At 36.9% G+C, this 13,506-nt stretch overlaps 1 protein-coding gene and 1 long non-coding RNA gene across 11 annotated transcripts in view; both read right to left on the reverse strand.

Moving 5' to 3' along the window:
* The window catches only part of LOC147835440 (uncharacterized), a 456,431-nt gene that overhangs the window by 215,297 nt on the left and 227,628 nt on the right, over positions 1-13,506 (reverse strand). The window lies entirely within an intron of this gene.
* The window catches only part of tanc1b (tetratricopeptide repeat, ankyrin repeat and coiled-coil containing 1b), a 326,871-nt gene that overhangs the window by 78,417 nt on the left and 234,948 nt on the right, over positions 1-13,506 (reverse strand). For all 10 annotated transcript variants that reach the window (XR_015499911.1, XR_015499912.1, XR_015499913.1 and 7 more), the window contains one exon: positions 819-1,050. Coding sequence is in view for 7 of the 10 variants with exons in the window: in XM_087268444.1 (XP_087124570.1) it covers positions 819-1,050 (232 nt within the window). In the remaining 3 variants the exon portion in view is untranslated. The remainder of the gene's footprint in view (positions 1-818; positions 1,051-13,506) is intronic.

Genomic DNA, 13,506 nt, shown 5'->3' on the forward strand with positions numbered 1-13,506 from the left:
AATGCAACATAATATAATATAATATAAATAATATAATATAACATAATGTACTATATTATAATATAATATAATATATTATAATGCAACATAATATAATATAATATAATATAATATAATATAATATAATATAATATAATATAATACAATGTACTATAATATAATATAATATAACATAACATATAATAATACAATATAATGTAATATAATATAATGTACTACAATATTACATAATATGATATAATATAATGTAATATAATATAATATAAATATTATAATAAAATTTATAAAATTGATAATAAAATTATTAGTATAATATATTAAAATATAATGTACTATAATACAATATAATGTAATATAATATACTATACTATGATATAATATAATGTAATGTAATGTATTATAAGATATAATTTAATATAATTTAATATAATATAATATAAAGTGTGATAATATAACATAATGTACTATAATATAATATAGTATGTGTGTGTGTGTGGGGGGGGGTGTACGTGTTTTTGTGACATGTAAGGACACAAATCTATAATGACATGGGTATGACACAGGTATTACAAAAAGGAGGTGAAATGAGGACATTGCTGATGTCCTTGTAAAGCTTGTAAATCACAGAATTAGTGTTTTCAGAGAGTAAAGCTGCATACAGTCTCCTGTGATGGTTGTGTTTAGGGGTGGGGTGGGGTGAGGGCAATACGATATACAGTATGGACAGTATAAAATAAATGCAAACCTATGTAATGTCCACACTATGTCCGTGCGATGTGTGTAAGAATGTTATGTGTGAGTGTTATGTGTGTGTGTACCTTTGCGCAGGTTGATGAGTGGTTGTAAGATTCCCCTGCGGAAGGCAGCGCTGGGGTCCTGCACACAGGAGCGCAGACTCAGCACACTCTGCAGATGCGTCTCCTTCAGCAGCAGATCTCTGTACGCCGTCAGCTGATGAGCTCGACACAGCAGAGCAGACACACTGTGCACAAACTCCGGCACCAGACATGTGTAGGTGTTATCAGCCTGACAGTAGTGATACGCCACCACCTGCACACACACAGCAACAAAACGTATCATCTACATTGGTATTTCTGCCTTCCTGTGAACATTTTATTTCTATTATTTTTCCCCAAGTGATGTTTAACAGAGGGGGCGGCACGGTGGCTCATTGGTTAGCACTGTGGCCTCAAAGCAAGAAGGTTGCTGGTTCAAGTCCCGGCTGGGCCAGGTGGCATTTCTGTGTGGAGTTCGCATGTTCTCCCTGGGTTGCGTTATTTGGCAGGATAGGGTAATAAGGCAAGTAATTGTATGAGTGGGTTGTTCTGTAGACTATCCAAAACAAATATTTCTTAAAATGGCTAATAATATTGACCTTAAAATGGTTTTATTTAACCCTTAAAGACCGAGACAGCCGCCCGCGGCTAAAAATAAGTATTGCTCTTAAATGTTTAATAACTTTTGATCCGCTGATCCGATTCATACAATTCAAAGATTGGCATAAAGGAGAGAATCTCAGCTTTCCAACGCTGTAACATAGTACATTCGCGGACTTTCAGAGGCTCCGGAATCAGTGCGGTTACGTCATCAAAATTTGACAATGCTGATTTGACAAAGAAACGCTCGTCACTGTGTCTCCGGACAAACCAGAAATGATACATTGATGCATTGTCCCTCCTCCATGCCCAGATTGGTTCAAACTCACAATCTCTCAACCAATAAGCATAGGTTTCGCTTTCTGGACCAACAATGAGCTTTTTGAACAACACGGAATGAGAGATAGGCATACATTTACGCGCGGCTAAATAAAACGCAAAAAAAAAGTTTTGCATGAAATAATTCTCATACTAAGTACTTTTGCATGCACATCTGCACATAAACATGACAAAACAGTGACACAGCAAAGACGAAGTGCTGCTCTTGCTTTTTTCAAAAGACGCAAATGAAGGTGCGGCTGTTTGTCTGCATTGCAGACAGCCATATCCAAATCCATAGACAATCATGTCCATGCTGGCACATAAAACCTAAGGATGGTCCATATTGAATCTAGTTTAGTTATGTAACTATTTATAGTATAGTAAATATTTATATCTATTTTTTTACTGAGGATTTGCACCATGTTTATTTGGACTTTGACGCATTATTTATTATTTTCTTATTTTTTTATTTGTTAATTGTAAGTGGTGTTGTTTATAGTAACTGAAAATATATTATTTGGAAAAAGTCAAAATTGCTTCACTGTTCTGTTATTTTGTAACATTTTTTTTTCTGTTTAGTTCATTCCCAAAACTTTTGGGCAAATACATTGTCAGTAAATAAATGCAATTTTTCCCCCATTGAAAAACGCCTTGGAATAACATTGAAATAAATTGCTATAACTTGCTCAGGGAATGGTGGATGTAGACAAAATTTATTTTGGAAGTATAAAACATCATAGCATGTATTTCTAAAGAAAGAAAAACAAACTTCATAAGGTTTTGTTTGTAACAACTAGAAAATGCCACTTTTTTAAAAATCGTTTCTGGAAAATTCTGGAATATTTTCTGTCTGTTCATATGTTTTTGGACCAAAAAATTTTTTAGACTGGACCTTTAAATGATACAGATTGAAACTTCAGGTTCTCCTGTTTAAAATGATATATGACACTTGAGGCTGACTGCTAAAATAAAAATAAAAACTGCTTTTAAAAAAATAATAATATAGGCCTATTAGGTGCCCACAAAATACCTCTAGGTCTTTAAGGGTTAAGAACTGCTCTAATTCTAGCCGGCACAAAACAAATAAGACTTTCTCCAGAAGAAAAAATATATATATTGGAAATACTGTGAAAAATTCCTGAATCTGTTCAACATCATTTGGGAAATATTTGAAGTACATATTGCATGCATTTCTCAATCTCATTAAACACTATTTCGACCATAACAACATTCAACAACGCAGTACAAATGTGGTTAAAATATACCATGCATGCTCTTCAAAATGTTTAAATCATTCAGAAAAGGAGATAATAGTCTTTCATATAAACACATCAGCTGGTTATGTAGTTGATTGATCCAAGCAAGTCTAAAATCTAGAAAAAAGTCTTATGGTAGTTGTCAGAAATAAAATAAAAATAAACTAATTAAATTAAATAAATGAAATTAAAATAAAGAAAGATTTGTGTTTGAACTTTGAGTGCTATGGTAGTTGTCAGTAATAATAAAATAAAATGAAATAAAATGAATTAAAATAAAATAAATATTAAATTAAATTAAATTAAAATAAATTAAAGATAGATTTTTGTGAACTGAGTGCTGTGGTAGTTGTCAGTAATAAAATAAAAGAATAAAATAAAATAAAAATAAAATAAAATAAAATTTATGAAATGAATACAACTAAAAACTCGTTTTTATGAACTTTGAGTGCTATGGTTGTTGTTAAAAATAAAATAAAATAAAATAAATAAATAAATAAAATTAAAAACGGATTTTTGTGAACTTTGAGTGCTATGGTAGTTGTCAAAATTAAAATAAAATAAAATAAAGTAAAATAAAATAAAATAAATTAGAAAATTAAATTAAGACAGATTTGCTATAGTAGTTGTCAGTACTAATATAATATAAAATAAATTAAATTAAAGATGGATTTTTGTGAAATTTGAGTGCTATGGTGGTTGTCAGTAATAAAATAAAATAAAATAAATAAAATAAATTAAATTAAAACAGATTTGCTTTGCTTTGCTTTGTTTTTGAAACTTTAATTTAGATTGTTCAGTGTGCAGAAGTAAAGCTCCTCACAGTGCAGCATGTGGTCTCTGAGCCCCTCAATCCATGCTGATTTAACACTCAAACTCAATCTCATGCCACTGTTTGCTCTTGATAAATAATGCAGTAAACAAATAAACCTCTCAGCCTCTTACAGCCACATCATTCTGAACAATCACTGCCATTCTCTACAGCCAATCAGAACGCAGCTATGAAGGAGAACAAAATGAGGTGAAACAGATATGGACAGAGATCATGACATGAGGAAAATCTGACTTTATAGATAACATTACACTTATAATATATAATAACATATAATTTGTAGTTTTTTGTATGTAAAGGCATGTTAAATACACAAAGACAAGTTATATGGTCGCCCGCTAAAGCTAAGCAGGGCTGTGCCCTGGATGGGAGACCACATTGGAAAACTTGGTTACTGTTGGAATTGGTGTAAGACCAACAAGAGGGGCTCAACCTGCTGTCTGTCTGGGTCCCAATGTGCCAGTATATTTAAGGGGACCGAGGTCCCAACTCTCTGTGGTCATTAAAAATCCTAGGATGTGAAAAAGGATGTTTAACCCCATCCTGGCCAAATTTGCCCACTGGCCTCTGTGCATCATGGCCTTCTAACCATCCCTATATCATAATTGGCTTCATCACTCTTCTCCACCAATCAGCTGGTGTGTGGTGTACAGCCTGGCGCAATATGGCTGCAGTCGAGTCAGGTGGATGCTGCACACTGGTGGTGGATGAGGAGATTCCCCCCAATGTGTAAAGCTCTTTGAGTGTCCATAAAATCGCTATATAAATGTAAGGAATTATTATTATAATTATTATTATTATTTTACCATGCTTACAAATGTTTACTAACTTGGAGTGTAGACAGATTTAACTACAAAAGCACACAGCTCTGAGTTCATGAATTGAGGGAATATTACTTAATTAAAAAAACAAAATAAAAAAGTAAAATTTAATTAAATAAAACAAAATTAAATTAGATTTAATTAAATTTATTAGATAAAAAATAAATAAAGACGGAGAGTTATGATAGTTGTTAGTAAAAAATAAATCAATAAAATAAATAAATTTGTGTGTGTGTGTGTGTGTGTGTGGTATATATATATATATATATATATATATATATATAAAGGGTGTAACGATACGTGTATTCGTATTGAACCGTTCGGTCCGAGACTTTCGGTTCAGTACGCATTGCAAACCGAACGATTCAGACTAATATCTAAAAAGATAAAAGAGAAGAAGTAAAAAAAAGCCAAAAAAGAACTGTACCAAACCGTACCGTACCACTCAGTGGAAACGGGCCATTAGGGAGATATCTCTGTAGACTGATGGCATTTCATGCTGTTCAGCCTTATAATCTTAAACTGTCAGCAAAAGCAGCTGTTTTGTCATCACTTTAGACATTACGCTAGAGAATCATTCAATCACTAGCTCTAAAGTGACATTGGTGAATTAGTAACGGTTTCTGCTGTTCTGCTGGTCAGCTGCAGATGTGAATGAATGGCAGAAGAAAATAGTTCCTCATTCAAAAGAGTTTTGAGACTGTGTTTGATTTTCTTTTTTATATTCAAGATTATGCCATTGAACTGCTGTATAAAAGCAATATCACATGAGTAGCAGTGGAATATGGCTGTATATCAGCACTGGTGGGACACTAAGGCACCTGGCCTGCAGCCTACCGATATACATGTGCTTTTGATATTGCTCATTTAAATAATTATATAATTTATTATAATATAATTATGAATTATTCATTCATTCAGTTTCTTTTCAGCTTAGTCCCTTTATTAACCTAGGGTCGCCACAGCGGAATGAGCCGCCAACTTTTCCAGCATTTGTTTTACACAGCGGATGCCCTTCCACCCATCACTAGGAAACACCCATACACTCCCATTCACACACAGAAATGGCAACTGACCCAGCCAAGGCTCGAACACAGAGACTCTGTGAGGTGATCGTGCTACCCACTGTGCCACCGTGACACCAATTATAAATGATTAACATCTGAAAATTTATACATTTTTCCTAAAAATCATATGATAAAATATTTAATACAATAAAATATAATATAATAAAATGAATTAAATAACACAACATAATAAAATAATATAAAATATATTCATTAATTCATTTATTTTCTTTTCGGCTTAGTCCCTTTATTAATCTAGGGTCGCCACAGCGGAATGAACCGCCAACTTATCCAGCACGTTTTATGCAGCTGATACCCTTCCAGCCGCAACCCATCTCTAGGAAACATCCACACACACACACACACACACACACACACACACACACACACACACACACACACACACACACACACACACACACACACACACACACACACACACACACAAGCTTCCTTTCCACTGCACACGCCAAACGTCAAGTGACAGACCGGAAGTCATTTATTTCCAATGGAGAGCAGTCTGGGAGCTGCGTGGAGTTCCGATCATCTCCGTATGCGGAAAATTCGGATCCGAATTGAGCTGCGGATCCGTTGAAATATTTGAACTCCTGTGACTAGACTGTATGCGACCTGCTGACCGGATATGATGTATTCCAGTGTTGTCCAAGCAGATCCGTGCGCGCGAGATGAGAATATGGGAGTTTATTTGGTTATTTTTTTAATTATAAAAAGTCTATATTAAAAAAAAAAAAAAACTTTTCTGTTCATAAATGTAAGAAAGAAAGAAATAAAAATATATATTTTTAATAATGTCTCCACATTCCCTCCAATATTTTAGCGGTCTATGAGTTTCTAGTATTCATTCATCCATTAAACCATGTAAACGCACAGAGAAAAAAGGCTCTTGCTTTTGCCCTCCTTTATTTCGGACACCGTGAGAATCAGCTCCTCCCCCGTGGTGCACGACAACACTGAAAATACTGTGCAGCTGCCACAAGGGAGCGTATTCCGACAGTCGTGTCCAAATGTCATGTGCAGTGGAAAGGCAGCTATACACTACAGACAATTTAGCCTACCCAATTCACCTGTACCGCATGTGTTTGGACTGTCGGGGAAACTGGAGCACCTGGAGGAAACCCCCGCAAACGCAGGGAGAACATGCAAACTCCATACAGAAACGCCAACTGACCCAGCCGAGGCTCGAACCAGTGACCTTCTTGCTGTGAGGCAACAGCACTACCTATTGCGTCGTCCTTGATATAATATAATTTATAATGCAGATACTTATTTGTGAATAAAACAATTAACATCTGAAAAAAAATACAATTCCTAAAATTGTAATTGTAAAGTGTTTTTGTGTAATTGTAAATTGTAAAGTATCATTCCTATGTTAAAATATAAATGATACAATAAAATATAAAGTAAAATAAAAAAAAAATTCAACGATAAAGTCTTCAAATAGACCCTCATGATCAGTGTGACCTGAATCAGTATCTGACACTTTCCACAAATCAATAATCGGCCCCAAAAATCTGAGCTCCTTCAGTAAAGCTCAACCTCAAGCAGCTCATGTATTATTCAGTGTCTCTCTCGAAAAATCTCCCATATCAGATCTGAGAGAGTGTCTGCAGTGAACACTCTCCCTGTCCTACACGCAGAGTTCACCTCATTTACTGCAGTAATGCTCTCCATTTATTTGAGTGGAGTGAAGATCCTGGCAGGACCCCGGGCTTCTGAGGGTCACTCTTAATTTGTCCTGATTTATTATTGCTCGACAGATGAGATTTCCCCTTTGGACAGCTGCGGGTAATAGAGGAGCGTCTGGGTCTCAGTTCTCAATCTAAAGCTGCTTCAGGTGGAGGAACATTAACTTTCACACTCTCAAGTGCTCATTTCAGAGAGCACATTAACTCACTCTACACTCTCACACACACTGAATACGTTTACATGATACCAAAAATCCGCTTTTACAATCATTAAGACAATACTCTGATTAAGAGTCGACCATGTAAACAGTGGACATCAGTAATGGAATGATTTGCCTAAAAAATAATAATAATAGAATTAAAATTTTAATAAAATAAGCAAATAAAAATTAAATAGAATTAAAAAATAAATATAATAAAAATGATAATAAAAATTAAAATAAAATATTTAATAGCCAACCCATTTTACTTCTGAAATTGTATTTATTTACACGATATGAAATGTTAAAAAAATTATGATAATTATATTAATTATAAACAAAGAAATAACTGTATAAAAGATTAAAGTAAAGTAAAAAAAATAAACAAATGAAAAATAAAACATATTTATGCAACATGCAACTCATTTTACTTCTGAAATGGGATGTATTTGAGTTATAAAAAACAAATGCATTGGAGAAGGACTACATGCAAAACGAAACGAAGTGAAACAAAATGAAACAAAACAACAAACACAAAACAAAACGAAAACAAACACGAAACGAAACAAAAACAAACACAAAACAACAAAAAATAACAAAACAAAATACAAAACAAAAAACAAAATGAAAACAAATGCAAAACAAACAAAACACGAATTGAAACAAAACATGAAATAACAAAACACAAAACAAACAAAACAAAACACAAACACGAAGTGAAACAAAACAACAAAACACGAAACAAACAACAAAAAGCAAAACACAAAACAAAACCTAATGCAAAACAAAATGAAAACAAAATACAAAACACGAAACAAAACAAAACACGAAATTAGACTAAACAAAATAAAAACACAAAACAAAACAAAAAACAAAACACAAAATGAGACAAAACAAAACCACACAAAACAAAAAAACAAAATATGAAACGAAACAAAACACGAAATGAAACAAAAACAAGAAATGAAACAAAACAAAGAAGAAACTAAAGTCATTTCTTAAACAAAATATGTCAAATATGTCACAGTCTTGTGTCTCTGTTGGGGTCGTGTCAAGTGATGTTGTTGTGCTGTTTTCCATGTGCTTTCCGTTTGTATCATGTGATTCCTTTGTAATTCTTCCCGCCGTTTGTTAATGATCATGAGTTCCCCCCCGTTTGTGTATTGTGTAACCACGTCCTGTGTATTTATACTCCAGTGTTTTGTTCAGTCCTTCATCCGGTATTGAATTGTCATGTATTGTCATCGCACCTTGAATCCTGCGTATCGATGTTCCAGTGCCTGTAGGGAGTGTTTTGTTAATAAATACATGTTTTTGATATACGAGAAATACGAGAGTTTCGTGCAGTTTCAACAAAATAAAAATCAAAAGTCTAATTTGTTTCTAGACTAGCTGCTTTTATCAATTACATAATTTCAAAACGGTATTACAAATGTATTAAAAAGCTCCAGTTCATCAACAAACAGCACTAACAGCAAATGCACAAATGAATCAATCCATAAACGACTGGAAAAAGCTGAAATAATCAGCCATCGCTCATGCGACAGAGACAAACTGGGGTTGACTGGAGTATACTCAGCTTGCATTTGGAAACGACACACACTCATTTGTTCTAAATGCAGCATTACGCACTAAACTGATTAGCGATGAGCCTGTAATTAAGCGCTTTTGTCTCTCTGTATGGAGCTTTAATGCGCCTCCATCCACGTGGCTGCAGTTCTCTTTAAATGCGACCGCATGTCCAGCCGGCTCACCTGTTGCCATGGTAACACACGAGGGACGGCAGGCTGATCCATCATTTAGCTCACATTGTGTTTGACAGACGACTGCTCGGACTATTAAGATGGAGAGAGTGCTTCACATCTCTATCTCTGTCTGTACTCGCTCTGATTCTGCAGGAGTCTCGTGGATTACTTTAGTTCATTAGTGTGAATCTTAAAGGAACACTACACATTTTTTATAATTTTTTAATTTATTTTAGAGTTTAACCGACAGAGGCTCATTGAGGATATGTGTCCAGGGCTACATATTTGGGAACCCACAAATACATGCCCTGGCATACAGTACTGGTTCTGTGCATTAGAGCCGTTTGGTTACACGTGGGGGCTCGTCCGGGATGGGAGTGAGGTTTAGGGGGGTGAGTTTAACAGAGGCCAGCTAGTGAAGGGCTATGCAAGTAAATCTCACTCCTCTGACCTCAAAAGGTGCTCTAGAGACAGACGCTAGAGGCCATGGTCTTTAGCCTCCTTGTTAGAGCAACTTACTCCCATACAAAGAATCACTGGTTCGATCCCAGCACAGACCAGGTTGGGTGCAGTAGGACTGGTGGGTTACAATTAATAAAACTGTGCTTTCGTCATCAAAACTGACCAGACTACAATTTTGACATTTGTTTGAGCAGGCTGTGAATTGAAGCTAATAATATTGTGAATAATGTTTAATGTCTTACGCGGACTGATCGTTTCGTTTTACAAGACCTCAGTGTGTCATCAGGAACAATTTGGACTTGCTTTTGTGCGTTTATTTTTAAATTATTTTTTAATGGGTTTCCTCCGGGTGCTCTGGTTTCCCCCACAGTCCAAACACATGCGGTACAGGTGAATTGGGTAGGCTAAATTGTTCGTAGTGTATGAGTGTGTGTGTAGATGTTTCCCAGAGATGGGTTGTGGCTGGAAGGGCATCCGCTGCGTAAAAACTTGCTGAATAAGTTGGCCGTTCATTCCGCTGTGGCGACCCCGGATTAATAAAGGGACTAAGCCGAAAAGAAAATGAATGAATGCATGTATTCCCAACTCTTCCCCCATGAACAAAATGAAATTACATTTATTAATTCATTCATTTTCCTTTGGCTTAATCTCTTTATCAATCTGGGGTCACCACAGCACAATGAACCGCCAACTTATCCAGCATATGTTTTACGCAGCACATGCCCTTCCAGCTGCAACCCAGTACTGGAAATCATCCATACACTCTCATCTCACACACACACACACACTCATACATTCATTCATTAATTAATTTTCTTGTCGGCTTAGTTCCTGTAGTGAGGAAGGAGGGCTGCTCAGAAATGCAAAACACCAGCGTGGATATGGATAGTTATCGTTATAAAATGCCACTTAAAAACTGAGACCTATTAATGTAAACAGGGCCTGAGTGTGGATTTTTCGTGAGCGGATTTGCAACGGGGGCGTGGCGGAGGATCGCGATGCTGGTGTTGTCTATTGGCCCAACCCTAATACAAAGCAGAGCTTGCAAACGGTGTTTTTTTTGGTCGACAACACAAACATTGTAAACATAACTGACTGGAAATCCAAAATACTTCCACACCGCCAACTTCATTGAAAGAGGAGAGGGTTTAAATTCTGTCGACGGGTCTCCTGCGTCTGCAGTTCAACAAGCTCTTCAACAAGCGTGTTTTTTTACGCTTGGCAAGCCAAGCTGATGTGACATGGGGGCGTGGCAGCATCGACGATTCCATTTTTTGATTTGATAATCGAAATTGAGCATGATTTTCGATCGATTTAGATTTAAAGTCTAAATCATGACACCCTTAATACACAATAGAGCGCGCTGATTGGATTGAGCCAAGTCTTAGTCATGAATAAATGCAGCACACTCAGAGACGTTACAAAGTACTCCCAGGTACAGTCTCAAGTCCAGTCTCCACGCTGAAAAACATGCTAAGACCTCATGGCCGTGACGCAGCTTCAAAAATTCCATCCAAATATTTGCGTCCTAATAGTGTTTATAGCAGTGTGGGACACATTTTCGACAGTCAACAGCTCAAAAAATGTGTTTTGGTGTTTCGTGACCCTTTAAATCCCAGCTCAACTTCCTGTGCATTGCTGCCAATGTAATTAAAATTCCCACTAAACCAACCCAGCGACGGTCAGTTCTTCAGACTAGATGTATTTACTCTCCTGATGTGTTGATCGTGTTGCAGGTCATGTTGTCCCATTGACTGCAAAGAGTCATAAATGTGTAAAAGCTGCAGCAGGTGGTGCGGTTGTGAATGCAGTCTTGTACTCCTCATTAATGCTGTGTGTGTGTGTGTGTTCTCCGAGACAGAATCTGCTCTCCTGTTTCTTCAATATGTCTGATTCTGCTTTTGAAGCTGATGGAGTGGTGCCAGCGCTGTTGTTTCAGCCTTTTGAAATGCAGAAGACTGAAGTTGAGATGGCATGAACTCAACCACCCTCTTTCTTCTTCTCTGTCGCTGAACTGATGATCTCTGCATTCACTGGCTCTTTCTAGTTCACTGACCTCCTCAGCTTTATGAAGTATTGTTGTATGGTTTACATTCTTCATGCAGTTTTAATAGTGCTCTGCGCTCACACAAGCCATTGTGCACTCAAAAATAATTCAGACTCACATTTTGGCTCCAGGACATAATGCCAAGGGCTTTTTAATAAGATTTTATTCATTCATTTATTTTCTTTTTGGCTTAGTCCTTTTATTAATCCGGGGTCGCCACAGCGGTATTAACCGCCAACTTATCCAGCACATGTTTCACGCAGCGGATGCCCTTCCAGCTGCAACCCATCTCTGGGAAACAAACACACTCATACGCCATGGACAATTTAGCCTACCCAATTCACCTGTACCGCGTGTCTCTGGACTGTGGGGGAAACCGGAGCACCCAGAGGAAACCCACACGAACGCAGGGAGAGAAAGAAGCCACAAGTAGCCAACCGTCACAATTTTGTTTGCGCACCATCGCACTCACGGCGGGATACCAAACAAGGGCAAAGAGGCGGAGAGTGAGCGGAGCTACAGACACTGCTGGCATTTTGCTTGGACCTGCCTTAGACACACTTTACTTTGGGAGAACGCTGAAAGGCTCACGAAACACCAAAACACATTTTTTGAACTGTTGACAGTGGTATATGTGTCCCTCACTGCTAAAAACACTATTAGGACACCTATATTTCACTAAAAAGTGTAAATTGGTTGTTTTTGCGTTATTTCAAGCAAATTGGTACTTCCTGTTTGAAACTAATTTTTGAAGCTGCGTCACGGTCATGACATAATAGCGTGTATTCCAGCATGCAGACTGGACGTCTGTGCCAGAGTGTGTCTTATTACGTCTTACAGTGTACTGCATTAATGCATGAGTAAGGCTTGGTTCAAACCAATCAGCGCGCTCTATAGTACAACTTCATTAATATTCATTAGTGTCACAGTGTTTACGCCACAGAGACGCCACGTTGTGTTGGCAAAACAAGCGTGAAGTGTTGCTTTTATAGTTTACTGCCATTAAGTTTCGTTTTCATTTTCTCTCTGTGAGAGCTCAGCTGGAACACGTGTGGATTAACAGTGTACGCGACGCTCGACAACAATAACTTACGTGTCTAAGGAGGAACATTGTTTACCTGAGAGCTGTTCTCATCTGCAAACGCTGAAATCTGGATTCGCTTATAACGTTAGTCTCCTCTCCATATAGACGCGGCTCTAGTTGCTGGTGATTGTCCTGTCTCTACAGATTTGGTAAGTGAGCGACCAGTGCTCTTTGTTTATTCAGTTTGTTCGTATCGAATAAAGTTAACTATTGCACTGAGTGCAAACATAGCACCGCATTTTGTGACCGGAATAACACACTCGGCTTTCTGACGCTACCTGCCGTGTGCATCTAAGTTTCTGGGAAATGCGGAGTTTTTTTTTTCTCTCATTCGCCGTGCGGTATCAAACATTGCATGAAAAATACACGCTTAGATCAGATCCTCGAATCAAATATCGCGTTTGTCACGAGGGGCATGAATGAATTCCCTGAATGAAATAGCCAAACTGCAGTTAAAGTCCAACATTTAATAATTTGGCAAATAATTCGACTACAGATGTCCATGTAGGTTAAACACCATCACTTTCTCCTGTGTGTGAATTTTGACTGAAACTCGCGCGTGCCCAAATAGACACTCCCACACCATCCC

This window comes from Danio rerio, chromosome 9, assembly GCF_052040795.2.
Source record: "Danio rerio strain M-AB ecotype USA chromosome 9, GRCz13ab, whole genome shotgun sequence".
Classification (NCBI taxonomy): domain Eukaryota; kingdom Metazoa; phylum Chordata; class Actinopteri; order Cypriniformes; family Danionidae; genus Danio; species Danio rerio.